This window comes from Saccharomyces paradoxus, chromosome IV (assembly GCF_002079055.1).
Source record: "Saccharomyces paradoxus chromosome IV, complete sequence".
In the NCBI taxonomy this organism is placed as follows: domain Eukaryota; kingdom Fungi; phylum Ascomycota; class Saccharomycetes; order Saccharomycetales; family Saccharomycetaceae; genus Saccharomyces; species Saccharomyces paradoxus.
The window spans coordinates 265503-293469 of NC_047490.1; the positions used below are offsets into that span (position 1 = coordinate 265503).

General features: G+C 38.8%; 16 protein-coding genes across 16 annotated transcripts; 7 read left to right on the forward strand and 9 right to left on the reverse strand.

The window, feature by feature from the left end:
• Positions 1-227: 227 nt before the first annotated feature.
• TMA17 (Tma17p) lies at positions 228-680 on the reverse strand (the record flags this gene model as incomplete). Its single annotated transcript, XM_033909269.1, has 1 exon — positions 228-680. One exon carries the CDS (start codon positions 678-680, stop codon positions 228-230), a length of 453 nt encoding a protein of 150 aa, XP_033765160.1.
• Positions 681-972: 292 nt separating this feature from the next.
• SPAR_D01280 (putative lipase) lies at positions 973-2916 on the reverse strand (the record flags this gene model as incomplete). The annotated part of the gene is made up of 1 exon (XM_033909270.1): positions 973-2916. The coding sequence occupies one exon, from the start codon at positions 2914-2916 to the stop codon at positions 973-975; it is 1944 nt and encodes a 647-aa protein (XP_033765161.1).
• Positions 2917-3418: 502 nt separating this feature from the next.
• KIN28 (TFIIH complex serine/threonine-protein kinase subunit KIN28) lies at positions 3419-4410 on the forward strand (the record flags this gene model as incomplete). The annotated part of the gene is made up of 2 exons (XM_033909271.1): positions 3419-3434; positions 3518-4410. The coding sequence occupies 2 exons, from the start codon at positions 3419-3421 to the stop codon at positions 4408-4410; spliced, it is 909 nt and encodes a 302-aa protein (XP_033765162.1).
• Positions 4411-4627: 217 nt separating this feature from the next.
• Positions 4628-5677, forward strand: MSS2 (Mss2p; the record flags this gene model as incomplete). The annotated part of the gene is made up of 1 exon (XM_033909272.1): positions 4628-5677. One exon carries the CDS (start codon positions 4628-4630, stop codon positions 5675-5677), a length of 1050 nt encoding a protein of 349 aa, XP_033765163.1.
• A 249-nt stretch (positions 5678-5926) lies between these two features.
• Positions 5927-7585, reverse strand: PHO2 (Pho2p; the record flags this gene model as incomplete). Its single annotated transcript, XM_033909273.1, has 1 exon — positions 5927-7585. One exon carries the CDS (start codon positions 7583-7585, stop codon positions 5927-5929), a length of 1659 nt encoding a protein of 552 aa, XP_033765164.1.
• Positions 7586-8074: 489 nt separating this feature from the next.
• On the forward strand, positions 8075-9286 carry NSE4 (Smc5-Smc6 complex subunit NSE4; the record flags this gene model as incomplete). Its single annotated transcript, XM_033909274.1, has 1 exon — positions 8075-9286. The coding sequence occupies one exon, from the start codon at positions 8075-8077 to the stop codon at positions 9284-9286; it is 1212 nt and encodes a 403-aa protein (XP_033765165.1).
• A 40-nt stretch (positions 9287-9326) lies between these two features.
• Positions 9327-10550, reverse strand: QRI7 (putative N(6)-L-threonylcarbamoyladenine synthase; the record flags this gene model as incomplete). The annotated part of the gene is made up of 1 exon (XM_033909275.1): positions 9327-10550. One exon carries the CDS (start codon positions 10548-10550, stop codon positions 9327-9329), a length of 1224 nt encoding a protein of 407 aa, XP_033765166.1.
• A 266-nt stretch (positions 10551-10816) lies between these two features.
• On the reverse strand, positions 10817-12250 carry QRI1 (UDP-N-acetylglucosamine diphosphorylase; the record flags this gene model as incomplete). The annotated part of the gene is made up of 1 exon (XM_033909276.1): positions 10817-12250. The coding sequence occupies one exon, from the start codon at positions 12248-12250 to the stop codon at positions 10817-10819; it is 1434 nt and encodes a 477-aa protein (XP_033765167.1).
• Positions 12251-12540: 290 nt separating this feature from the next.
• POL3 (DNA-directed DNA polymerase delta POL3) lies at positions 12541-15834 on the forward strand (the record flags this gene model as incomplete). The annotated part of the gene is made up of 1 exon (XM_033909277.1): positions 12541-15834. The coding sequence occupies one exon, from the start codon at positions 12541-12543 to the stop codon at positions 15832-15834; it is 3294 nt and encodes a 1097-aa protein (XP_033765168.1).
• A 141-nt stretch (positions 15835-15975) lies between these two features.
• DUN1 (serine/threonine protein kinase DUN1) lies at positions 15976-17517 on the reverse strand (the record flags this gene model as incomplete). The annotated part of the gene is made up of 1 exon (XM_033909278.1): positions 15976-17517. The coding sequence occupies one exon, from the start codon at positions 17515-17517 to the stop codon at positions 15976-15978; it is 1542 nt and encodes a 513-aa protein (XP_033765169.1).
• Positions 17518-17781: 264 nt separating this feature from the next.
• GET3 (guanine nucleotide exchange factor GET3) lies at positions 17782-18846 on the reverse strand (the record flags this gene model as incomplete). The annotated part of the gene is made up of 1 exon (XM_033909279.1): positions 17782-18846. The coding sequence occupies one exon, from the start codon at positions 18844-18846 to the stop codon at positions 17782-17784; it is 1065 nt and encodes a 354-aa protein (XP_033765170.1).
• A 236-nt stretch (positions 18847-19082) lies between these two features.
• Positions 19083-20120, forward strand: BUG1 (Bug1p; the record flags this gene model as incomplete). Its single annotated transcript, XM_033909280.1, has 1 exon — positions 19083-20120. The coding sequence occupies one exon, from the start codon at positions 19083-19085 to the stop codon at positions 20118-20120; it is 1038 nt and encodes a 345-aa protein (XP_033765171.1).
• Positions 20121-20262: 142 nt separating this feature from the next.
• Positions 20263-20847, reverse strand: SNU23 (U4/U6-U5 snRNP complex subunit SNU23; the record flags this gene model as incomplete). The annotated part of the gene is made up of 1 exon (XM_033909281.1): positions 20263-20847. The coding sequence occupies one exon, from the start codon at positions 20845-20847 to the stop codon at positions 20263-20265; it is 585 nt and encodes a 194-aa protein (XP_033765172.1).
• A 218-nt stretch (positions 20848-21065) lies between these two features.
• RPN6 (proteasome regulatory particle lid subunit RPN6) lies at positions 21066-22367 on the reverse strand (the record flags this gene model as incomplete). The annotated part of the gene is made up of 1 exon (XM_033909282.1): positions 21066-22367. The coding sequence occupies one exon, from the start codon at positions 22365-22367 to the stop codon at positions 21066-21068; it is 1302 nt and encodes a 433-aa protein (XP_033765173.1).
• Positions 22368-22732: 365 nt separating this feature from the next.
• Positions 22733-25186, forward strand: PMT1 (dolichyl-phosphate-mannose-protein mannosyltransferase PMT1; the record flags this gene model as incomplete). The annotated part of the gene is made up of 1 exon (XM_033909283.1): positions 22733-25186. The coding sequence occupies one exon, from the start codon at positions 22733-22735 to the stop codon at positions 25184-25186; it is 2454 nt and encodes an 817-aa protein (XP_033765174.1).
• Positions 25187-25578: 392 nt separating this feature from the next.
• Positions 25579-27807, forward strand: PMT5 (putative dolichyl-phosphate-mannose-protein mannosyltransferase PMT5; the record flags this gene model as incomplete). The annotated part of the gene is made up of 1 exon (XM_033909284.1): positions 25579-27807. The coding sequence occupies one exon, from the start codon at positions 25579-25581 to the stop codon at positions 27805-27807; it is 2229 nt and encodes a 742-aa protein (XP_033765175.1).
• Positions 27808-27967: the final 160 nt, after the last annotated feature.

Sequence of the window (27967 nt, forward strand, 5' to 3'; positions counted from 1 at the left end):
GGGTAGAAAAGAAAAGCATACCCTAGGACTTTCGGAGATAATTTCTTAATAGCGATTTTTTTTATTTACTTATTTTTATTATTTCTTTAATATCTAGTAATAAGAATAGATAGAGTAGATAGAATAGATAGATTTATTGAAATATTTATACGAAGAGATATAACAGAGAGAGAGAGAGACAGAGACTATGCTGTGATAATGATGCGCAGTAATATAAGTCTCGTCCTTCAAATGAATATGCTGTTTGGGGTCACGACGTCGACATTTGTATTGTCCATGTCGACGTCAGGGCCCTTCTTGGTGTTGTCCTTTGTCTCTGCCTCATGCTTGCTCTTGCCATGTCCCGTCTTTCTGTATACCGTTTCTTGCTCCAGTGCATCCACTCTCTCGTTATAATTGTTTAGCACAATTTCGTTCTCCCTGACGGAGTCCTTGTACAGTGCCAGGTCTCCCGAATCAATGTTCTCCAAGTGGTCGCTGTCGTCATCTTCAAGACGGTCGTCAGCACCCTCTAATTTGGATATGTATTTACCCAAGCGGGCGTTAGATCTCTGCAAATGGTTGATACTATTCTCGATTTCCGTTTTAATCTGTGCCAACTCCATGTCGGACATGCCGCTTATCGCCGTCTTAAATTCTTCGATCTGGATTGGTCTTCTGATACCGCCTGCTGAGCACATTATGATACTTGTGTTAGTGTTTCTGTTTTGATTTGCTTTATTTTCTATAAAGGCCTTACCCCTCTTTTTGTTAAGAGAAATTAACTTCTCAAGTATTGTTTCCCTGGTGAAAAGTGTCTTATTTATATGGGGAAGGGATATTCGGCCTCGGTTTTAGGGGAGGAGCTAAAGAGTTGTTCCGCTCGAAAAAGACCCGTAAGCGCATTTATCGACTTGCGCAGTAAGATGGAGATTTTGTAGGCGTGGAGGATTGTTGATTGTGATCCAGATGGGATGACGTCAGGCTAACCAGTCAATCTTTCACGGAGGAATGCTTGCTAATCCAGGAGCTGGCGAGGTGGCTAGCGGTGGAGACTATCCCCCCACGGTATGCACTAGGGTCCTCGATCTTGGTCAGCCATGAGAAGAACTTATTTGGCTCCACACCGCCAGTTGCTATGTTTGTATCTTCTTCAGAAGACTGTTTATCTTGCACTGGTAAAGCGTCTGAATCGTCTCTTTGGAAGTGAGCGGTAACAAGATGGTCGATCACCGGCCAGCCGTAAGCGTTGGCAAACCTTCGTCTTACGATGATGTTGTTATGGGCATCCGGTTTCAGCGATACCACGACTTTCCTCCAATGCATCCCCTTGTGCCAACGTCGTGCTATGATTTCTTCCATCTCTTTTCTCGTCTTCCTCGTTTCACCTCCCTGGGCTGCTATTCCTTCGTAAAGTGTTGGTGATGGAGGAGGTAAATTCTTCTCTGAGTAGATCTTATCATGTATGATTGTTGCGACCCTTTCATCAGGGTTTGAGAGGAAGTTGGCATCAGGGCATGGTGTTAGCACCACAGATTTCATGGATTTAATGACGGAAGCGTTCATTAAGCGTTTAGATTTCTTGTCGCAGTCATTTCCCTTGGTCTTCCAAAACGTGTTCCATGATGATGTGTTGATTTCATTGTCATCATTATAATCATCGCTGTGATTTGTAAGATTCTCCCCTGAATTTACTTCAGGCTGCAAGAGAGGATCACAGGGGGCTGTAGTTTGCCCTCTCAATTTATGGAGTAATTGAGAGTAGTCTAAAAAAAGCAAAGAAGACGAATACAAAGGAACTATTCCGTCATTGACGGCATTAGCATAGAGCGTTCGCCTTTTGAATCGAGCAAGCACATTGATTAAGGATTCCTCAGATAGCAGGTAAAGAAGCGGCTTATCACCATAATTCGCGTCTTTAAGTCCCAATTCTTGTCCTGTAGTGCCAATGATACCCATTGATAATGACATTTTTACGTAATTAGGCGTGCTGGTAGCGATGCCTAGCAACGGTGACGCCAGTGAGATAAAATTAATTGGCTCCACTTTCTTAAAGAAATCTGGATGTATGGTATTTATGTAACAAATAGCAAAAGTTTGTGTCAATCCGCCCAAGGAATGACCAATAAATGAAATCTTCTCAACAGAGTCATCATATAGCTCGTCGATGATGTAGTTTGCCAATCCAACGCCCAAAAACTTGATGCCCTTCTCAGTTTCACAGACATTCTTCGCATATCCTTTGATAACTAGACGTTCATTTGAATTATTCATTTGAGACTTGTATATTTCTTCCATTATGTATTCCATATCTGCTGAAACGTTTGATTGGAAACCATGTGTGAGAATGACTAAGTGCGACTTTTGGGATATGCCTATGAGTGGCGGTACTTTCCATATATCGGCAGTGGTTAGTCTTTGCACAGACAATCCTGAGAGTAAAGTGTTGCAGATTTTATCAGGCAATGCACGATCACATCGTATTTTCTTTTTTAAAGAGGCCTTCGAATTGCCAATTAATATCCCAAAATTTACCTTAGTTTCCCTATTAAAAAGTATCTGACTGACAACATCCACTATCCACACATAACGTGGCTTGATGTGATGCAAGGACAACTCTGAAACAAATTTTTGTTGCGCCTGTAGATTTGACTGGAATACAGGTTTATCCGCCGAAGATATGATCTTATACGAGCTTTCGTAGTCTTTTGCTCGCACGTCACAGTATAGGATGAATGGCCCCAACAGATAGGCTGCTTTATAGGATAGCTTTGTCGTATTTTTAATTTTTACCCATAGGGAATCTAGTTTGATGTCAGCGGGAATACCATCGCCTTGGTATAGTTCATATGTAATTATGTATCTTTCGAACTCCCCTAACTTCACGGACGACTGATTGTAGTATAGCACTTCATTTGCGCTTATATGAACTTTCATACTATTGCCTTTTTCCCAACGTCTTTGTCTGAATAAGGTCAGTTGAGGTTTGTACTAACATTTTTTCTCTCTTGCACACACAACGCTTGCTGTTAATACTTTAAAAGCATACTTCACTACCTCGAACACATTTCCAAGAAAAATTAGTGTAAAATTCAGGAATGATAATACGGAAAGTTCGCTTAGTTATCAATTGTCATTGGACATCACCTCCTGGGTCGAAAGATTTACAGTTTTAATAAAGGCAGCGGTCTTGCCCGCTTGTAAGTTTTTGGTATATATAATGTTAAATATCTTCAAGCAATAGATCTCTAGAAAGATTCGTTCATTTGATGAAACTACAGATCTTTTTTGTGTTATGAATTTCCATTTGAGGTATTGTAAAGAGGACATTGAAAGTAGATTCAAAAAACACAATGAAAAAAATACAAATGAACCCACAATTGGTTAAAGTTCATCAAAAAAAAATTCCGGGCCTCAAGGCAAACATACAGAGTGACTAATGGAATATACAAAGGGTATGTAGGGGTCGCAACCTATTGACATCCTGTTTTCAACATTCAATAATGGTACTAACGTAAAATAATGTAATTAATCGCAGAAAAGAAAGTCGGTGAAGGTACTTATGCGGTTGTTTACTTGGGTTCTCAACACTCTACTGGAAGAAAGATTGCTGTAAAGGAGATCAAAACATCTGAATTCAAAGATGGTCTGGATATGTCAGCTATACGTGAAGTTAAGTACCTACAAGAAATGCAACATCCAAACGTTATTGAGTTAATAGATATATTTATGGCTTATGATAATTTAAACCTCGTTCTGGAGTTCCTACCCACTGACTTAGAGGTGGTAATAAAAGACAAATCGATATTGTTTACGCCGGCAGATATCAAGGCATGGATGCTTATGACTTTGAGGGGCGTTTATCATTGCCACAGAAATTTCATTTTGCACAGGGATTTGAAACCAAACAATTTATTATTTTCACCAAATGGCCAAATAAAAGTAGCAGATTTTGGTCTAGCAAGGGCTATACCTGCCCCACACGAGATACTGACAAGTAACGTTGTCACAAGATGGTACAGAGCACCGGAACTTTTATTTGGAGCCAAGCATTACACATCGGCTATCGATATTTGGTCAGTGGGGGTTATATTTGCGGAGTTAATGTTAAGGATACCATATCTACCAGGACAGAATGATGTAGATCAAATGGAGGTAACGTTTCGGGCCTTAGGGACACCTACAGATAGAGACTGGCCCGAAGTTTCTTCCTTTATGACATATAACAAGTTGCAAATATACCCGCCCCCTTCAAGAGATGAATTGAGGAAAAGGTTCATCGCTGCCAGTGAATATGCATTAGATTTTATGTGTGGAATGCTAAAGATGAACCCACAAAAGAGGTGGACCGCTGTTCAGTGTTTAGAAAGTGATTATTTCAAAGAATTACCACCACCCAGTGACCCCTCCACAATAAAAATACGTAGTTGATTTGAATCTATATAGTTTGTAAAATTTGATTATCAATACTAACTATATGCTCAATATATGTACAATCTCTCTGAGGGATACTTTTTTTTGGTGTTATTTTTTTACACTTTTTGCATCATTATGGAACTCAATTTTAGATAGTAATAACAACATTAGGCAAGGGGATAAAGAGTGGATGGCCAAACGAAACAGAGCCAACAGGTAGTAGATCTAAGATATGCAAAGGTTTATTAGTAGATTTGTCACTACACCACGAATACCCAAAAAGTTTCAAGAGATTTTCCCAAAGAAACGTACCATTAATAAAATTTTATTCCAGTTAGATACAAGGCTTACATATCGTGAAATGTTTCCAATATTTCTGCAGGTATCACAAACAACTAATGAAGAGAATGTCCCATGGAAGAAAAAATATCCTTATATAAAGAGTTCAGACATTATGCAGATGCGAAACGTCTTGATAACTTTAAGGAGGCAAAACAAATTTGTCCACAAAGATTTATTGGCTATGGAGGACAAGTTATTGAATATTGCTGCCGAGCTTTGTAACAACGATGCTATATCCATCCTAAGCTTCAATGTGGTACATGGTCATAAAAGGGGAAGCGTTGAATACAATTATCAAAATGACGTCGAAACGGCAAATAGATTCATAAAGAATTTATATGCGCGTAATCACCACTTAACAGTTAAATTGATAGGAGATATGTTTTTCGAAAATAAGGCTTATGATAAGGCTCAGAAGTATTACAAAGAATTTCTGAATCTGGAAAATAGTACCAAATTGACTGGCGAAGTTTACGGAAAACTTGGGGAAATTCAAATAAAGCATGTCAATGGTTTTTTGAAGGCAGAAAAGTCATGGTTGAAATGTATAGAATTGTTGGAAATTGAGAGAAGCTCACGTTGGTACTTTCTTTTGGCGAAGTTATATCTGAGTTCAGAGCCTATGAAAGCAAGAGCTTTGCTAGAGAATTGTGCATCAATTGGATTTAAAGAATCTTTCAAAACATTAGGATTCCTTGAATTAAACTACTTTCACAATCACGAAAGGGCGAAAGAATGGTTCAAAATAGGTATGGAAATAATGGATTTAGAATGTTTCTTCGGGTTTCTTGACTGCTGTTTGAAAGTAAAGGATATTAGAGGTGCAAGAGATTGCCTAGAAAGTGTAAAAAAACTAGGGAATAACGATAATAAAAAACCAATGATTGATGCCTTTCTTGAAAGCAGGAGAGATTCCATAAAGCTGCTGGATAAAGCATGATTTTAAATGCCTAATCGATTCTTTTTGCGACTTATATAGGGACACATCTCCCCACTAATTACGCGAGCTTGTAAATATCTATATACCCATGCGATAACGTTAAAAAAAGGAAGTCAAGTAAGTATGATAATAAGGACAATAAATTAAAATGTCATACAATGTTACCTATGAAATAATTAGGATGTATTGTTAGAGTAATATTTAGAGTTTAAAATGCAATCGCAAAAAAAGAGAATTATGGTCCTTCTATCATATCCATCTATGCTCGTCAGTTAGTTCGTTGGTGTTCTTCAAAAAATCCGGAGTATTTGGAAGTTCACCATCGGTTGGTAAAGACAACAAATGGTCATTTGGATTTGCAACAATATCAGCATCGTTGGATAGACGTTCTTGAGCTAGACGATTCTCCTCATTGTTAGCATTATGACTGTTATTACTGTTAACAGTAGTATCCAATAAGTTGAGCGTATCATCCTTGCTACCATGATGTCCATTAATAGAGCTTGGACCGTTGTTGGCATTAGTTATCGAACTGGATAACAGATCATGATCGAAGAAGAGAGAATCTTCTAAATTTGTATTCGGATTTGAGTCCGTTGCACTTGAGTTTGTATTCAGAAACGGAGGAGCAATATTCTGTTGTGGAACTGCGGCAGTCGGAATTGCAGTATTGATCGCAGGTAATATTTCATTCGATGATTTATAATCTAAAATTAGAGAATTCATGAACCTTAGAGACTTCTGTAGACCTTTTAAAGTGTGAGGAATATTCGAACCACCAACAAAGGCATCGTTTACCTGTCTGCCTTCCGAGAAATCATCACATATGGACCACTGATTGTTCAGATTTGGATCTTCATCAGGAGCATTATTTAGAAAGTAAACAGCAAAGGTAGGTGATCTGGTCACTGTTAGCTTCAATTCCCCAAAGTTGTCTTTGGAATTCCTCTTATCGTCACTACCATTATCATTGTCTTCATTACTGTTATCATCGTTATCATCATCATTATTAGCATTACTATTGTTATTATCGCTTGTACTGTTACTATTTATTATATCGTCGTCAGTCTCTAAAGTCAGAGAGCAATTGGTAACTGAACTTAGTGGGAAGAAGATCCTGAAGAGAATCTTAGTATTATTTGCCATGGCGCTAAAAAAATAGTTAATTTCTGAATTCTTCTTGGATATCAAAACCATCAAGTCTGTAGCATTCGACATTATGTTATTAATCTTTATTGGAGACAAGTTTCTCAAATCCTTTATAGACTGGAAGTTCCTTCTTTGCAATGCGCCGCTTTTCATCCTATTCCAACTTCCCACAGTGATGGAGCAAATGTCAAAAAAATAGTAGTTGTTGTTACAGTTCAGCGGGATACGGTCAAAAAAAGTCAGATCTTCATCGTGAAAGATGGAGGAAGTACTTGTTGTGGTGACGAAGTTGTTGTCTGTAGTTCCACGATCGTAATCGTTGGCAATATCACGGGATTGTGACGAGGAGTTCGGGTCCTTATTACTCCCATGCTGCTTTTTCCGCAATTTAGCTCTTCTGTTCTGAAACCAAATTCTAACATTTTTTTCAGGCATTCCTATCAGATCTGATATTTTCTTTCTCTCCACTAAAGAAGGCGTTGGATTTATTTCAAATTTGCGTTTTAGGACATCTAGTGCTTCACCCTTTGCGCGAGTCCTCTTAGGCCTCTGAGGTCCACTATCTGATGCATTGGATGAAGCACTCATGTCATTAGTATGCTGGTCGTGGTCGTGCTCCTGATTTTGCATTTGAATCGGTTGTTGCTGTTGTTGCTGCTGTTGCTGATTATGTTGTTGTTGTTGGTCATGTTGCAAATAATCCAAATCTGTAGCAAAATGCGTGTTAAAATCGTGATCGTATGTGAATTCCTCCATCATAAGGTATTGTATAGGTTCTTCTAGCAGTGAGCCGTAACTTGTCGAGCCCTGTCTAATGTCTTCTTGGTTGTGTTTGCATCTTTTTAGTGGAGACTTCAACAGTTCCTTGTAGTTTATGATTTACTAAATCTGTAATTCGGGATATGCCGCATCGTCAAGAGTGATATATGAAAATACTGTCCATAATGTACGAAGAACACTGTCTTTCTGTGCGAAAACTGCCCATATGCTCACATATTAAAAAAAGGTTGTGGTTGCTAAGGCATTTTACGCTATCATCAATCGTTTATGGATGCTCGCATATGGTTCTAGTTAGGTGAATAATCCCAGACTTTCAACTCTTCTTGCTGTTATATAGCAGAAGTAAAGGAAACGCGCAACGCGTTAAGAGAAAAGTTGAAATAATATCAATAAGATGAGATAAATATTGATAGTAGGCGATAAAGAAAAATCAGAGTTTGCAAAAGAAGAAAGTAATCAGATAACAATATGTCTAATACAGTAACATCTGGGAAGAGGAGAAATAGCGCTGTTACTGAGCCTGACGGTGGCGGAGAAGCAAGAAAGCAGAGGAAGAAGTTCAGAACTGATGACAAGAGCTCATCTTCTAAGGATGGCGATCCCCAGTTAGAATTTAAAGTTTTACAGGGATATAGGGACCTGGAAAGCGAGATGCACAAAGGCAGAGCTCAGGTGACCAGGACAGGAGATATAGGTGTTGCTATGGACAATTTGAATGCTGTTGATTCTTTGTTCAATAAGGTTATTGGTATAAAGAACAATGGGTTGTTCGCTCATGATGCTAGAGCGATGGTTAGTATAAGTGAACTGGCTCAAATATCTGTGAGAAACTTGAAGTTCGATGATTCGAGGAGTATGGTCAATCTAGAAAACATAGTAAATTCCTTGAAGAGATACATGCTAAAAGAGCATTTCAAACTCAATAATATCGCCGAAAATAGGAATGATTTGACGGTTCCTGCTGATGGACAGTTCGTAGAAGATCAGCAAGAGGATAGTGATGAAAATAGCGACAGGGCGCCTGGTGACAATCATACAGATAGAGCCACTTCCTCTTTCAAGGCGACCTCTATAAGGCATAGTTATTTACAGCAATTTTCGCACTATAATGATTTTTCTCAATTTAATTGGTTTAGAATGGGTGCTCTCTATAACGCTGTAAGTAAGGATGCTCCCATTGCTGACCATTTAATGGGACCTTTTTCCGTAGAAAAGAAGCCCAGAGTGTTGACTCAACGAAGAAGGAATAATGACCATATTGGTGAAAAGATCACTGCTGAGAAAATTACTCAGCATTCTTTAAACTCTACACAACAGGAGACGACCCCTGAACAGGTCAAGAAATGTTTCAAAAAACTCTCAAAAAAAATAGGCCCCGAAGGTTCCATTAATCTGTTTATATTCATTATTGACCCGAATTCATTCTCAAGATCCATCGAGAATCTCTTCTATACCAGTTTTTTGATCAAAGAGGGTAAATTATTGATGGAACATGACGAAGAAGGTCTACCTACAATTAAGATAAAACAAAGCATAAGTCACGCAGATTCGAGAGGTAAAGAAATTGAGAGGCAAAGGCGTCGTGGCGCTCACCAAAATCATATTATTTTCCAAATGGACATGTCCACTTGGCGAAAACTAATAAAAAAATACAACATCACTTCATCATTCTTAGACTAATACAGATAGAAAACTGTATATAATATGTACGGTTTTTTTTTCATAGCTGGCCTTTTCTCCAACCATCAACATTTAATAGATCATTCAATGGCCATTGTCTAATAGGACACATGTCCAAATCACTAACTAATCCTAGACTTTCCCATATCTCAATACCTGCCCAGCCGATCATAATAGAGTTGTCACTACAAAGATCAAGAGGAGGATAATGAAAATTAGAAAAGCTTGCAGAGTTCAACGTGCCCAGTTCCGTTTCTAATTTTGTTCTCAGCCTTTGATTACTACTCACTCCACCGGAACATACAAATTCATGCACATTTTCAAACTTCTCGGGTTGTGATTTGAGTACATGTTTCAGTTTATTTATAATATGATCAAAGATAGATTCCTGTACTTGATATGCAATTGACCGTATTTCGTATTCTGGCAGTTCATGGACTTGTGTTTTACCTAATTTTACCAAATTGGTTCTCAATGCGGTGATAAATGCTGAAAATGAAAACGACAGCATATTTCTCCTACTAGGATTGTATTTCAATGGACTAGGCATTTCTAGCTTTAAAGCCAAATCTTGGTCGTTAATATCTTGATTAATGAAATTTTCCATTTCCCTAGCTATCATGGTACCCTTGAAACCAAGTTCTCTACCACATTTATCCAATGAGTCACCCACAGCAATATCGATACTGTCACATAATATCTCATGATCGTTAATTGCTCGTGACAAAACAAATGTAGTATGACCTCCACTAACCAGCAGGCTAACGAAGGGGAATTGTGGCACTTTTCCATTTGTCGCCATTCTTGGTATCAGCAAGTGTCCCAGCATGTGATGTACGCCAACGAGTGGTTTGTTCCAGGCAACAGCCAAACCTTTCGCAAAATCCAATCCACCTGACAAAGAACCAGGCATACCAGGACCCCTTGTAACACATATGAGATCAATTTCTTCTCTCGCATTACTTTCTGTCAGGGCTCTTTCAGTTAAGGGTCCTATCCGAGCTTGGTGATGGATGTGAGCCTTTGTTGGAATAATACCACCTTCATCAATACTATCCAGAGTGTCTTTCAAATTCGCTAACACAGTTGGAGCTGTATTTGTTGAGAGCCTGTCTAACACTGAAACGCATGTATCATCGCAAGAAGTTTCAATGGCTAATACTTTATAGCCTTTTCTCGACTGTATTGGCCTGTTGGACACACGCCTCTGCCAAATCCTACAATTCTTCAGGAGGAACCTTCCAGTCCCTTTTATTGCTATCATAAAAAAAAGTTTCTATCGTTTCTTCTGTGCTGCATTTTTCAAAGCTTTAACAATGTCGGTTTGCTTTGGTTTCATTGTAGATTAATCATCGCGCAATGAAGATGCAATTCTTTCCATTGGTAGAGCGATCCGTGAAATGGAAATTACATAGGATAGATATACAAACTATTTTCAAAATACGAGATATTTGGTTATATATATTATATTGCTATTACGAATACTGCTTGAATTATATGCTAGAAGTACTCCATAAGTAGCCCAAGCAGTTATTTATCTAGTATTATACCGTTTCTGTCAAAGATTTTACCTTTGAATTGGGATAGATTCTCACCTGCATAACTCAACTTGCTGGAAACTTCAACTAGTACCCCATCTTCAACAATAGCGCCTGCATCTTTCAACCAGAGGGTACCTAGTTTCAAATATGCTAACTTGCTAGTCTCAGGGTTATCGTTCTCAGAACCAGGACCATTTTTTAAAGGTGAAAATTCTTTGCATCTATCCACTTCTAAGCACCCAAACTTATTCAGTGGTACCGTGTCAAAGACATCAAATATAAATTGCTCTAATTTTATACCGTTTGGTTCAACAGGGTTAGTGTACTTACCGGTAGCACTATCATAAGCTGGAATCTTCTTTTTTGCGATATGGTATGGCATGTTTTCACACCACTGATCCAAGTCACGCTTTAGTAAATCCACTAGGTAATAATGATTAACGATGTTGCCTGCACGTAGCTTTAACAAGCCATTTTCATCCTTTGCTTCAGCCAACTCATTGGAGATCTCAGAATATTCTATGACACATGGCTTCTCGTTTTTAGTGGCAATCAATCCAACTGATTCGTGCGCATCTCTCTTTCTAACGGCTTTGGTAGCCAGTTCGAAGCCATGCTTGATGGCAAAACCAATAAAGACAGGGTCTGCAATCCTGGATAGCACATTATCGACACAATACATATAAACATGCTTGATCCCCCTCTTATCAAAATCCTCGTTCAATCTGTTTTCCTTGATGGCACGGTAAAGTCCACCATTTCCATCTGGAGATTGAGACAAGTTTACTGCGTCTTTCATTAGGAAGTGTTTGCCGCTTAAATCAAAGGCCGGTAGGGTGCCCTGATTGAAGAACGTAATTTGCTCTTTATTCAAGCCAAAATAACCGTGATCTTTGAAGTAAGCCTCGGTAGCTGCTCTGGTGGGACCTGATGTCATAATATACCAAGGAATTTCCACCTTTTTGCCCTTGACCATATCTTGCAACCTGATCAACTTTTCAGCTTGAATTTGAAAAAGAGATTTCTTAGAAGGCAATCCAATGTCATAACAACCCTTTGGTTGAGAAGATCCTAAACGCGTACCTTGTCCACCAGCCATTAAGATTACAGCGACTTCACCCTTGCCGATAGCTTCAAGGCCTAAATGCCAATATTCATTTTCTTTATTACTATTGTCAATAAGCGACTTGTACGAAGTAGAGGGCAATGGTAAAACGTTGGCGCCAGTATCCTTGGAAGAGTTAGCTTGTGAGAACTTGATAGCATTTTGGCACTCTTCGAGAAGTTTCGCGGGGGACCTTTTGGAAGAGATTTGCTTCAGGTTTGAAAGTAATTCTTCTTGTTCTTGGCTAGACAAGCTTTCCCAATTCCGAAAAAGTTGACTTTGACCAGCTTCAATGAATAGCTGTTTTGTATCAGTCATAGTTGCAGTTTGATCTAGTGTTCTTCTTGATATATGGGTTTCTTCGCAGCGCTCCTAATGGACGATTTGGTTCTTGGTTTTGTGTGGTAAAAATGGACCTTAGCGTAATGGGCGATTTTTCGTGTTACGCGTAGCTTTTTATTGAATGAAATGTTCAAAGTGGACATCTGCTATTCTCTAATAAAGAACAAATGTTCAGTACTAATAATTCAGGGCATTTTTAAGGATATAGAAAATAGATATTGAGCATTTACTGTTAAGCATAAATTTTTACACATATAGGCACAACAATGAGTGAAAAAAGATCTCTTCCCATGGTTGATGTGAAGATCGATGATGAAGATACTCCCCAATTAGAAAAGAAGATCAAGCGACAATCAATAGATCACGGTGTTGGAAGTGAACCTGTTTCAACGATAGAAATTATTCCTAGTGATTCTTTTCGAAAGTATAATAGTCAAGGCTTCAAAGCAAAGGATACAGATTTAATGGGTACGCAGTTAGAGTCTACTTTTGAACGAGAGCTATCGCAAATGGAACATGATATTGCCGATCAAGAGGAGCACGACCTGTCATCATTCGAACGTAAAAAGCTTCCAGCCGATTTTGATCCAAATGTGTATGATATTTCTTTCCAACAGATTGATGCTGAACAGAGCGTCCTGAATGGTATGAAAGATGAAAATACATCCACCGTGGTAAGGTTTTTTGGTGTCACCAGCGAAGGCCACTCTGTACTTTGTAATGTTACAGGATTTAAAAACTATCTGTACATCCCTGCGCCCAATTCTTCCGATGCTGACGATCAAGAGCAGATTAATAAGTTTGTTCACTACTTAAACGAGACATTTGATCATTCCGTGGATTCGATTGAAGTTGTATCTAAACAGTCTATTTGGGGTTATTCCGGAGATAACAGATTACCGTTTTGGAAAGTTTATGTCACCTATCCGCACATGGTTAACAAATTACGTACCGCATTTGAGAGAGGCCACCTTTCTTTCAACTCTTGGTTCTCTAACGGTACGACAACTTATGATAATATCGCCTATACTTTGAGGTTAATGGTAGACTGTGGAATCGTTGGTATGTCCTGGATAACATTGCCAAAAGGAAAATATGCGATGATTGAACCAAATAACAGAGTTTCCTCTTGTCAGTTGGAAGTTTCAATCAATTATCGTAACCTAGTAGCGCACCCTGCTGAAGGCGATTGGTCTCATACGGCCCCATTGCGTATAATGTCTTTTGATATCGAGTGTGCTGGTAGGATTGGTGTTTTTCCGGAACCTGAATATGATCCTGTCATCCAAATTGCCAACGTCGTAAGTATTGCTGGCGCTAAGAAACCATTCATTCGTAATGTTTTTACTCTAAATACATGCTCACCCATAACAGGTTCAATGATTTTTTCGCATGCCACAGAAGAGGAAATGTTGAGCAATTGGCGTAATTTCATCATTAAAGCTGATCCTGACGTTATTATCGGTTACAATACCACAAATTTCGATATACCCTACCTTTTAAACCGTGCAAAGGCGCTGAAGGTGAATGATTTCCCATATTTTGGGAGGCTGAAAAACGTTAAACAAGAAATTAAAGAGTCTGTATTCTCTTCGAAAGCTTATGGTACCAGGGAAACCAAAAATGTCAATATTGATGGCCGATTACAGTTGGATCTTTTGCAATTTATCCAACGTGAGTACAAACTAAGATCGTACACGTTGAATGCAGTCTCGGCGCACTTTTTAGGTGAACAGAAGGAGGATGTCCATTACAGTATCATTTCTGATCTACAAAACGGCGATAGTGAAACAAGAAGAAGGTTGGCTGTCTACTGTTTGAAAGACGCTTATTTACCTCTAAGACTCATGGAAAAATTAATGGCCCTAGTTAATTATACTGAAATGGCTCGTGTTACAGGTGTGCCGTTTTCATATTTACTAGCTCGTGGGCAGCAAATCAAAGTTGTTTCCCAACTATTTCGAAAATGTTTGGAGATTGATACCGTGATACCTAACATGCAATCTCAGGCCTCTGATGATCAATATGAAGGTGCCACTGTTATTGAGCCTATTCGTGGATATTATGATGTACCGATTGCAACGTTAGATTTCAATTCTTTATATCCGAGTATTATGATGGCGCACAACCTGTGTTATACAACACTTTGTAATAAAGCGACTGTAGAGAGGTTGAGTTTTAAAATTGATGAAGACTACGTCATTACACCGAATGGAGATTATTTTGTTACTGCAAAAAGGAGGCGTGGTATATTGCCAATTATTCTGGATGAGTTGATCAGCGCTAGAAAACGCGCTAAAAAAGACCTACGAGATGAGAAGGATCCATTCAAAAGGGATGTTTTAAATGGTAGGCAGTTGGCTTTGAAGATTTCAGCTAATTCGGTCTACGGTTTTACGGGGGCTACGGTCGGTAAATTGCCATGTTTGGCCATTTCTTCATCTGTTACGGCTTATGGTCGTACCATGATCCTAAAAACTAAAAACGCAGTTCAAGAAAAATATTGTATCAAGAATGGTTATAAGCACGATGCTGTTGTGGTCTACGGTGATACTGATTCTGTTATGGTGAAGTTTGGTACAACAGATCTAAAGGAAGCTATGGATCTTGGTACAGAAGCTGCCAAATACGTTTCTACTTTATTTAAGCACCCGATTAACTTAGAATTTGAAAAAGCATACTTCCCGTACCTATTGATTAATAAAAAACGTTATGCAGGTTTGTTTTGGACTAATCCTGACAAGTTTGATAAGTTGGACCAAAAGGGCCTTGCTTCTGTTCGCCGTGATTCATGTTCCTTGGTTTCTATTGTTATGAACAAAGTTTTAAAGAAGATTTTAATTGAAAGAAATGTAGATGGTGCTTTGGCTTTTGTGAGAGAGACTATAAATGACATTCTGCATAATAGAGTGGATATTTCTAAGTTAATTATATCAAAGACATTGGCACCAAATTACACAAATCCACAACCACACGCCGTTTTAGCCGAACGTATGAAGAGGAGAGAGGGTGTCGGTCCAAATGTTGGTGATCGTGTGGACTATGTCATTATAGGTGGGAATGATAAGCTTTACAATAGAGCAGAAGATCCATTATTTGTATTAGAAAACAATATTCAAGTGGATTCGCGCTATTATCTAACTAATCAATTACAAAATCCAATCATTAGTATTGTTGCACCTATTATTGGCGACAAACAGGCAAACGGTATGTTCGTTGTGAAATCCATTAAAATTAACACCGGCTCTCAAAAGGGGGGCTTGATGAGTTTCATCAAAAAAGTGGAAGCTTGTAAAAGTTGTAAAGGTCCATTGAGGAAAGGTGAAGGTCCTCTTTGTTCAAACTGTTTAGCAAGGTCTGGGGAATTATACATCAAAGCATTATACGATGTCAGAGACTTGGAGGAAAAATACTCAAGACTATGGACACAATGTCAAAGGTGCGCAGGTAACTTGCATAGTGAAGTTTTGTGCTCAAATAAAAATTGTGACATTTTTTATATGCGTGTTAAGGTTAAGAAAGAGCTGCAAGAGAAAGTAGAGCAATTAAGCAAATGGTAACAAACAATAGGGTGAAATATTACATCAGGATTAAAAAAGTTTAATAAGCTTTTGCATGTTGGTGGGTATATATGTGTATATATAAATAATACCTAAAAAGATCCTGATTCAAACAACTTTTCAAAAGGAATACTCTCATTTTCAGAGGCAAGATAATTCAGAGTATGTTTTGGGTATTTTATTGTCGGTAATTTGTAAACGCTGTAATTCTAACGAGACCGAGTTTTGCTGCTGTATGTCCTTGAACCAAGGGTGGTTCAAAGCGTCATCAATATTGTACCTTTCATCGGGATTTAGGACCAAAAGATTGGATATCAAATGTAGCACTGAATCATCGATTTTATCCCAGTACGGAGAGTAAAAGGCATACTTAGCCTGCAAGATCTGCTCCTTCAATGAAGGTGGCCCCAATTGATCACTGAACGGAGGAAAACCGCATAAACAGACATACAATATGACACCAGCACTCCAAAGATCTACTTTTGACGTATATCCTTTTTTTGTGAGAACTTCGGGCGCTACATAAGATGGCGTACCACAAAGAGTGTTTGTGAATTGCATTTCTCCTGTAAATTTTGCTAGGCCAAAGTCCGCTATTTTAACTTGGATATCAATTTCATCTTCGTCCCATGGGCCTAGTTGGACTTGGCTTGAATTTTCACGCCTTGTTATATTCAATAAAATATTCTCTGGTTTTATGTCTCTGTGAATAATGTTCTGCTCATGCAGGTACTTCAACCCGGTTAGCAACTGTTTGAATAGAGCTTTCGATTCATCTTGTCTCAAACATGTTTTTCTGACGATTCTTTCGAATAATTCACCATCGTCGATTTTTTCCAGCACTAAATATTTCTGGATCTGAGATTTGCTGATTGGCTCTACAAAACTATCTAGTAAGTTAACAATGTTCGGATGTTGCACTCTCATTAGAATGTTAGTTTCCTCCCTAAATTGCTTATTCTTCTTTTGGTCATCATTTTGCTGAGCGTGGAATATTTTCACCGCTACTTGTTGACCAGTTTTTTTGTTTTTAGCCTCCTTCACTAGGGCATAGTGTCCTGCACCCAATTCTTTACCTAATAGGTATTTATCAAAGAACGAGACAGGCTTTGTCTTATTTGGTTTTCTAATGGCAGAACCAGTAATAGCATTTTGGCTACTTGCAGTACTTATTTGCGGTTTCTTGAAAACTTCATCGTCGTTCTTATATGAACGACTCTCTGAACCTGCGTTTGCGTCGTCATTTTCGATATCAGCAGACGATGAAGATGCGTACTTGAACAAAAAGGAGCAACTTTTGCCAAAGACAATTCTATCGCCATTTTTTAGGATGTAATCTTTCTTCACCAAACGGTTACCATTAATGAAGGTCCCGTTTCTGCTCTTATCAATAACATTAATCAAATCTCTTCGGAAGTTATCCACATCCATTTGCAGCAGATGAAATTCAGCGTGGAAAGTCGAGATATCAGGTTCATTCAGTATGACGTCGCACGACCTACTCCGACCGATGGTAGTAACGTTTCTATTTGTTATTTCGACTTTTTGCTCCTTACCGGGTATCAAGTTCACCAGATGGCCCAGACAAGTATATTCTGAGCTGAGCTTGTTATTTCGCTGCTGCCTCTTGAATGAAGGGTCTGTTATTTCACCAGAGTGCTCCCTTTTCGTGGCCAAACTCATCCTCGCTATAAAAGTGCCTTTTTTGCTGTATCGTAAGCCCCTTCTACTCGCTCCTTCGACTATTAGGGGCTCTCGTTTCTTCCTTTTTCAACAATGTCTAATAATCTTTCAAAATCATTGAAAAAATACCATGAAAATAAAACGGAAAAAAGTAAACAAACGCGTCGCGTTACGTGAATATTTTCTTTTCATACGCATACCATTGTACTGCTATTTTTCTATGGTTATATGTCGTATGTATCTATTTATGGTACTCAGGGGCTTCTATTCCTTATCTTCTAGCTCATAGATGACTTTGCCATCAGCAACAGGGTCATATTCTTTGTTTAAAAAATGTGAGAACTTTGTCAAGTTATTTAATCCCCTGATTTCTCCGGCACATAATGGCATTTTAACGACGTGGAAGTCTTCGTACAATTCGTCGATTTGGTCTAAGTACTTCTTTTGCATCTTCCATCTTGCTTGACACCTTTTGCAGTTGTGCTCTTGATCATTTTCAGCAAATAACAATTGGTTAACAATGATGGAATTAACGTCCATATCGTAGGAAATCAATTCTTGAATCAATCTTTCAGTTTCATATAACGACAAGAATTCACTGATACAAACACAAACAAAAGTTGTTAGATCAGGATCTGTGAATTGTTGTCTGATGGTCTCCACGTTGGCCTTCAATTCGTTCAATTTACCAGAGATATCGACATTACCCGCGCCCATAAAGGAGTTTAGCATTGGACCCAATTTGTTAGTAATTTCACCGAACTTTTCCAAAAGCTTGGATAAAGTATTTGGCAGTTGTAGAAATCTTAGTGTGTGGCCAGTTGGAGCAGTGTCAAAAATGACAGTATCGAAGGTTTCACCCTCACCCTGTTCTTGTCTTTTGATGTGCTTCATCACTTCCATGAAGGATAAAGCTTCGTCGATACCTGGAATGGAACCGGTCAAATCTGCAAGAGCGCCGCCTTGAAGCAAGCTTCCTAGATCGTCACCTTGACCATCACTTCCGTTATTGTTAGCGCGAGAAACTGCCATGTCGTTCATATCCTTCAAAGCAGCGGATGGGTCGATTTCCATACATGATAGATTATTCATGCCTGTCACCTTTCTGGCATCTTTACCAAATTTCTCACCAAATGCGTCACTTAAGTTATGGGCCGGATCAGTAGAGATCAATAGGAACTGCTTGTTGGGCTGAGTCAAAGCCATTTGAATAGCAATGGAACATGATGAAGTAGTCTTACCAACACCACCTTTACCACCAACGAAAATCCACTTGTGAGTGGTTGAGTTAATTAAAGAGTGCAAGTTAGGTTCCACGGTTAAATCCATAATTACAATGTGATGATCTTCTTGTTCTTGTCGTTTTGCTCAATGCTGCGGTGGTTTCCCTCAAGTTGTTTGAAGTCGCCACCGTTTTATCCATTTCGCTTTTGAAAAAAAAAAAATGGTTGAGAATTCCCCAGCATTAATTAGTACTATTATTATAAAGATCTTATGATAAAGGAGAGATGTAGTAATTTACATTGAAAAACGAGTTGATTGAGCCACATTATTAAATAGTTGCAATGTCTGAACAGGAGTCTGATGAACTTAAACGTATGAAGCAATTGGAAGAAGCTAGGAAGAGAGTAGAAGAATTGAAGAAAAAGAAAAATAAGAAGAGTAAAGGTAAGAAGAATAAAAATAGCAACGCTACTGGCTCTATAGGATCCGAAACGCCTGATTTGGAGAGCACACCAGCAGAAGAGCTCGCACATGAACAGACAGTAGAAGTTGATCTCACAAAAAGTGAAAACAACGATCAAGATGCCGAAGGTAATAAGGAGAATGAAGAGGCTGAAGAAAAAGAAATAGGACAAGTTAAATCAAACAACTCGGCCACACAAGAGAAAGAGACTGAAGAAGGTAACAGTACTTTTGCGAATGTGGAAGAGGATAGTGCAGAAAACACTTCAAAAGGGGAAGTTCAAGGAGCTGTAGGAAGTAGCAACTTTGAACAAGCGGCAGACGTCGAAAAGATCATAGAACCACAAGAGGAAAAGAAAACTATACAACCTCAAGAAGAAAGGGAACCTTCAAACTCACCAGCTACGACAGACGATTTATTCGCTAATGACGACAATCAAGAATCTGACTTTTTGACCACAATTGAAAAGAAAAAAGAAGAAGATGAATTGATCAAACTAAGGGCGGAAAATGAGAAGCTCACGCAAGAAAATAAACAACTTAAGTTTTTGAATATGGAAAATGAAACTACTGTAGATGACCTGCAAGATCAATTGCAGGAAAAGGAAGATATCATTAATAGTTTGCAAAACGATTTGCAAACTACAAAGGATGAACTAATTGCCACCCTGCAAAGACTAAAGGAGGCAGAAACTAAATCAGCGAGAAATGCCACAACAACACCTATTCAATTTGCGGATTTCAACACTTCAAGCAATAATTTAACTCCCTCACAATCCGTAAACAATTCTGGTACACAGATGACTCGTGAGAATAATATGGAAGTGGATCGTCTTATGCTGGATAAATGGCGCCAGTGGAACGTAGATATGACCACTTGGAGAAGTATTGGTTCCGGTCCAATAATGGAATTTTGAAAGTAAATATTTCTTGCGTATATTGTTTTAATTAAGGGTTTATATACAAAAAAAAAAAAGATATATCTAACGATCTGAATGGAGTCCTGGCTTTGAATGTGCTCTATGCTTGTACTATGCTTACTTATTATTGTTTGGTTTTTCATTTTTTGGATGTGGCAAAATTGGCAAACCCCATCATTTGACTAACCTTTGATTCATTCTCAATAGAAGGCTTAGTAACCATCTTCTTCGACTTGTCCATACCTGCGTTTAGAAATCTCTTCCTCTTCGACTGGATCTCTGTAGAATTCACCTCGATAAATTCTTTTACCAAGTTATGATAACATAATTCAAATTCCTCTTGCGGTACGTCATCATTATCCCTTATATCTATAATTAATGGTTCATCGAATAGGTTTTCAAATTTTATTGCATGTACTTTGTGGTTCAAATGATCGATGTATTGTAACGTGTCTTTGAAAGTTAGGTTACAAATATCGCAGTAAAACCCGAACTTCTTTCCTCTCTTGAAAGACGATAAAGTGTCCGTATTTGCTGCAAGCTTCCTTTTATTGAGGTCTTTTAGTGAGCCTTTGATTAAACGATCATAGTTCGTATATTTAGATTTCAATGCTTGCAATTCTGTCGAAGTTAATGTAGCCTTTAAGGATTGGTCGTCATAGCCACTTCTGGCCTGCTCGGCGTACTCCTCTCTATTCCAAGTTCTCCTGCCAAAATTTGACATTAGCTTTCTAGAATGCTTGCCACTTGGAGCTAGTAAAAACTTCTTATTTTGATGAACCTTCGCATCAACTGTTTTCTATTTAGCGGCGCTTTTGATTAAACTCCTTCCTCTCTTAAGAGAAAAAAAAAACATACTGATGTATTTTCTGCGTTTTATAAGTTTATTCAGTAATACTTACTCTTGTATTTGTACGCATATGTACGTATATGTATATAAACCTAGTACAAGACACTTGCTTTTTCGAATAATTGATCGACGACTTTATTTAATTGCCCGACTAATTCTAATGCAGAGTCGTATGTAGCGTCCTGATTCGGAGTTTCATAGACGTACAGCCAGCCATTACCTTGATCTAGAACACCGTAGAATATCTTATCTAGTATCATTTGGGAGAGTTTTCCCTCAACTTGTTGAGTATCCAGACCGATTATTTTGGAAATGTGAGATATTTCCACGCATTCAAATGGTTCAATAATCTTACACAGATTGGACTCTAATAAAGTATCGTATAATGCATTGAAATGGGACCTTGTCAGTTCGTCACCCATCAGCTCTTTCTCGTATTGTTTTAGCGCTGTATTGAAGTCTAAAAGCGATCTGTTGTTATAAGCCTCAGCTACAGCTTTCATGGCGTCAATGCCTCGAGACTGGTACGTTTCCTTTGTGTATTTGGCGTTTAGAATGTTTTTTACATCGTCAATAAGGTTTAGCATGATCTTAGACAATAGCATGTATTTCAGGACTTGGCATGCCTTTTCGTAGGAATTATGCGTAGTTAAATTGTGGTAACTTTCAAAACTTTCGAAGAAGTACGAAAATGCAGTTTTGTAATCTTTATCTTCACAGTGCAGGATACCACTCATTAAGTCCAGCTCCGCAACAGTTTGTGTAGGGCAGTATATGGAGTTAGCAGCAGTCCTTGCTGCAGTCAATGAGGCCTTGGACTTAGCTAGATTTCTCAGTTTATGGTAAACTTTACTTTCCAATAGGTGCACATCCACCAAGGAGGGCTTATCATCCAATTTTTTGAACTCTCTCAATAGATCATTAATCAATGCTAATGAGTCCTTATACTGTTTCTTCTGGTAGTGTAATGTGGCCAATTTGATCGACAGTGAATGCTTCAAAAACACCCTTTTCTCTCTTTTGGCAAACTCGATACTTTTCTCGCACACAAAGATCTGATCATCCAAGGAGTCCGGCACTTGCTCGAATTTTTCAATCAACGTCTTCAACACTTTTACCGTTTTGGATTTGGCAAACTGCATCATGTACTCCGTGGAATGAGGAATGAACTCACGCAACTTGTCCTTTGCGCCCATAGTCACGTACAGTTGCCCCAATTCCAATATGCTTGTCTCCTGTTCATTCCTACGCTTGTCATCCACACTAGCACCGGCTGTGCTGTTCTGTGAACTGTCTTTATCTAGCAGGCTCAAATAGACTTGTTCAGCCTCATCATACTGTTTTTCGTTGACCAGTTTCCTGGCCTCTTTCAATTTTGAACCCGGAACAGACATAAAGTACCCCGTTATAAATTAATTGTCAATTGCTTCCTTTCAGCGCCCCTATTAACTGGCTTTGTTTAACCGATCTTTGCTTTAACTACGCTTTTTAACAACTTTTGCCACCCTTGGAACCAAAGAAAATATAAATCATTCTGCGTTACCCAGCCCATTGTCTCGTATACTGTGACTATGTGTACCTTTTTTTTTTTCGCTGCGTTTTTTTTCTCGACACGTGTCGAAGAAGAGTTTGGCGTTCTAAGCAGATCTTGGGTTATTTTCGAGCAGCAGAACTAAACAAAGAGGTGCATTGTTAAAGCGAGGTAGTAACAAAGGAAGAAGATTCTACTAAGAAACAGCTAACAGCTACAAGCACGGTCATGTCGGAAGAGAAAACGTACAAACGTGTGGAGAAGGATGATCCCGTGCCCGAACTGGATATCAAGCAGGGCCCCGTAAGACCCTATATTGTTACTGATCCGAGTGCCGAATTGGCCTCATTGCGAACCATGGTCACTCTTAAAGAGAAGCTGTTAGTGGCCTGTCTCGCCATCTTTACGGCGGTAGTCAGATTGCACGGTCTGGCATGGCCCGACAGCGTGGTATTCGATGAAGTACATTTTGGTGGGTTTGCCTCGCAGTACATTAAGGGCACTTACTTCATGGATGTGCACCCCCCTCTTGCTAAGATGTTGTATGCTGGTGTGGCATCGCTTGGTGGATTTCAAGGTGATTTTGACTTCGAAAACATTGGTGACAGCTTTCCATCTACGACGCCATACGTATTGATGAGATTTTTCTCTGCTTCTTTGGGTGCTCTTACCGTGCTTTTGATGTACATGACTTTACGTTATTCCGGTGTTCGTATGTGGGTTGCGCTGATCAGCGCCATCTGCTTTGCCATTGAAAACTCGTACGTGACTATTTCTCGTTATATTCTATTGGATGCCCCATTGATGTTTTTCATTGCTGCTGCAGTCTACTCTTTTAAGAAGTACGAAATGTATCCTGCCAACTCGCTCAATGCTTACAAGTCCTTGCTGGCCACCGGTATTGCCCTTGGTATGGCCTCTTCATCCAAATGGGTTGGCCTTTTCACAGTTACATGGGTAGGCCTTCTATGTATCTGGAGACTATGGTTCATGATTGGGGATTTGACTAAATCTTCCAAGTCAATCTTCAAAGTGGTATTCGCCAAGTTGGCCTTCTTATTGGGTGTGCCTTTTGCTCTTTACCTGATCTTCTTTTATATCCATTTCCAATCACTATCTTTGGACGGCGATGGTGCAAGTTTCTTTTCCCCTGAATTTAGATCTACATTAAAGAACAATAAGATCCCACAAAATGTCGTTGCTGATGTCGGCATTGGTTCTATCATCAGTTTACGTCATCTCTCTACCATGGGCGGTTATTTGCATTCTCATTCACACAATTATCCAGCGGGTTCGGAACAACAACAAATCACTTTATATCCTCACATGGATGCCAATAATGATTGGTTGTTGGAACTTTACAACGCACCAGGCGAGTCTTTAACAACTTTTCAGAACTTAACCGATGGTACAAAGGTTAGACTATTCCACACCGTTACGAGATGCAGGTTACACTCTCATGACCATAAGCCACCTGTTTCAGAAAGCAGCGACTGGCAGAAGGAAGTTTCTTGTTATGGTTACAGTGGATTCGACGGTGATGCAAATGATGACTGGGTTGTTGAGATTGATAAAAAGAATTCTGCTCCTGGAGTTGCCCAAGAACGGGTTATAGCTTTGGACACCAAATTCAGATTGAGACATGCCATGACTGGCTGTTATTTGTTTTCTCATGAAGTCAAGTTGCCAGCTTGGGGGTTCGAACAACAAGAAGTTACTTGTGCCTCCTCTGGTAGACATGACTTAACGTTGTGGTACGTCGAGAACAACAGTAACCCATTGCTGCCAGAAGATACCAACCGTATCTCTTATAAACCTGCAAGCTTCATCTCCAAATTTATTGAATCACATAAAAAGATGTGGCATATTAATAAGAATTTGGTCGAACCTCATGTCTACGAATCTCAACCAACCTCGTGGCCATTCTTGCTACGTGGTATCAGTTACTGGGGTGAAAATAACAGAAATGTTTATTTGTTAGGCAATGCCATCGTATGGTGGGCAGTAACCGCCTTCATTGGCATTTTCGGATTGATTGTTATCACTGAATTGTTCTCGTGGCAAGTAGGTAAACCAATTTTGAAGGATTCTAAGGTTGTCAACTTCCACGTTCAAGTTATTCACTACTTATTGGGTTTTGCCATCCATTATGCTCCATCTTTCTTGATGCAACGTCAAATGTTTTTGCATCATTACCTGCCTGCTTACTATTTCGGTATCCTTGCCCTTGGCCACGCCTTAGACATAATAGTTTCTTATGTTTTCCGTAGCAAGAGACAAATGGGCTATGCAGTATTGATCGCCTTCCTTGCCGCTTCTGCGTATTTCTTCAAGAGCTTCAGCCCAATTATTTATGGTACTCCATGGACTCAAGAATTGTGTCAAAAATCGCAGTGGTTGTCTGGTTGGGACTACAATTGTAATACATACTTTTCTTCCTTGGAAGAATACAAAAACCAAACCCTAACTAGACGTGAATCTCAACCTGCTGCTACTAGTACTGTTGAAGAAATCACTATAGAAGGAGACGGACCATCATACGAAGATCTCATGAACGAAGATGGCAAGAAAATCTTCAAGGACACAGAAGGTAATGAGCTAGATCCCGAAGTTGTCAAAAAGATGTTGGAGGAAGAAGGAGCCAACATTTTAAAAGTAGAAAAAAGAGCTGTTCTGGAATAAATTTACAGTGCTCTCCACATTTTTATGTAAAGTTTTCTATAAGCTCTCAAGCGTATAATTAAAATGAAAATAGATAAAAAAACATTATGAATAAAAAATATCTTGAAATTGCACTATATCGCCCATCAGCGTTTAGAGACACGTATTCTTCGCTTAAATTAACGTGATCTGCGAGTAACTTCAGTGATATTGTTATTTCACACCGTTTTTTTTTTTAAAAAACTCGTTTACGAGCCACGAAAAGTCTATCGAACAGGTATTCGAGAACAATAGAAAAGGAACAGAAGCGCAGTACATATTATGCACAGACCCCTTTCTTTTCTTCTTTCCCGAGAATATTTTTACCTGTTTAACAATTGTAGCAGGTGAGTAAGGTCATAGCTGCTTTGAAGATGAATAATGAGCATTTGCTGAAGGTGGACCCCGTCCCCAATGTGATTATTAAACGCGGCCCTTTAAGATCTTTTCTCATAACAGATCCCTGCGACAATTTGAGTTCATTGCGAACAGTCACTTCACCTAAGGAGAAGCTTCTAGTTGCTTTTCTTCTGATATTTACTGCTATCGTTAGACTACGCAATATCTCCCTACCAAATAGTGTTGTTTTTGGTGAAAATGAAGTTGGTACTTTTGTATCTCAGTACGTGAATAACGTTTTCTTCACCGATGTTCATCCTCCCTTAGTAACAATGCTATACGCAGCCGTGTCATCTGTTTTTGGATTCAAAGGATTTTTCAATTATGGGGACATTGGAACTGAGTACCCCGCAAATGTTCCATACATCGCGATGAGGTTCTTTTCTGCTACTCTAGGGATCATGTCCGTTCTGGTATTATACTTAACGCTACGGGTTTCTGGTGTGAAAATTGCGGTCGCCGCCATTTGTACTGTATGTTTTGCAATTGAGAACTCTTTCGTAACGATGTCTCGCTTCACCTTGATAGAGGGCCCCTTTGTCTTTTTCATGGCATGTGCTGTTTATTTCTTTAGGAGATCGGAACTTTATTTGCCAAATTCATATAAAGCAAAAAAGTCGTTGGTTGCTGCGAGTATTGCATTAGGATTTGCAGTCTCTTCAAAATGGGCTGGCCTCTTTACGATCGCATGGGCTGGTATCATTGTCCTTTGGAGAGTGTGGTTTATGATCGGCGATTTGTCAAAATCCATTGGTTCTTCCGTCAAATATGTGGCGTTTCACTTTACCTGTTTATTAGGTATTCCAACCATCATTTATTTTTTGATTTTCAGTCTGCATATCAAGACATTAAACGCAAATGGTATTAGTAGTAGCTTTTTTCCTGCTGAGTTTAGAAAAACTTTAAAATTCAATAATGTTATTAAGGAGACTGTAGCAGAAGTAGCAGTGGGTTCTGCTGTTTCATTGAATCATGTTGGAACGGCAGGCGGTTATTTGCACTCTCATCTCCACAATTATCCAGCTGGTTCCATGCAACAACAAGTTTCTTTGTATCCTCACTTCGACCAAAATAACAAATGGATTATCGAGTTAGCTGAACGTCCAAATGATAATGTCACAAGTTTCCAAAATTTAACGGACGGTACCATAATCAAACTAAGACACCTTAGAACCGGCTGCAGATTACACTCACATGACCACAAACCTCCTGTCTCTCAAAATGCGGATTGGCAAAAAGAGGTGTCTTGCTATGGCTATGAAGGGTTCGAAGGTGATATAAATGATGATTGGATTATTGAAATCGATAAAAAAAGATCAGAACCTGGCCCTGCCCAGGAACATATTAGGGCTATCGAAACCAAATTCAGAATAAAACATTATCTAACTGGTTGTTACTTGTTTTCACATCCTGAAAAACTTCCGGAGTGGGGATTTGGACAGCAAGAAGTTACATGTGCATATTTTGCAAGAGAAGACTTGACTTCATGGTATATTGAAGAAAATGAAAGCGAGGTTTCTCTACCAAATCCAGAGAAGGTCTCTTATAAAAAAATGAGTTTTTGGCAGAAGTTTGTTGCTATTCACAAATTTATGTTTTACCTCAACAATTATATGGATACTAGTCATGCCTACTCATCTGAACCGAAGACTTGGCCCCTTATGTTGCGTGGTATTGATTTTTGGAATGAAAACGGTAGAGAAGTATACTTTTTAGGTAACGCTGTTTTGTGGTGGTCTGTTACGGCATTTATTTGTACATTCATCATTGGGGTAGCCGTTGAACTTCTTGCATGGAAATTAGGTGCGAACATTTTACAGAATAAGCATATCATAAATTTCCATTACCAGGTCTTCCAGTACTTATCAGGCTTTGTCGCCCATTATCTCCCTTACTTCTTTGCGGGGCAAAAGTTATTTTTGTATGACTATTTACCGGCCTATTATTTTGGTATTCTGGCTTTTGGTCATGCTTTAGACCTAATTTCAACCTACATTTCTAACAAAAGAAACAATACTGGTTATATAGTGGTGGTTATTTTTACGATTGCATGTTTTCATTTCTTCAACGAGCATTCACCACTAATTTATGCTACTGGATGGTCGAGTAACTTGTGTAAGAGGTCCAAGTGGTTAGGAAGTTGGGACTTCTATTGTAATTCACTATTACTAGCTGATAGTCACTATGAATTAAACATTGAATAGTGATTCGCCCACTTGTATTCAGGTTGAACATTTATTAACAATCGACTTGAAAGCTCTATTCGAGCTCACTTGGCGCAATAGTCTAGATATACATGAAAAAGGGTTCATAACTGGTTACAGCACTTTTTTATCTTATCTTTTCGTTACTTTTTTTACTGAA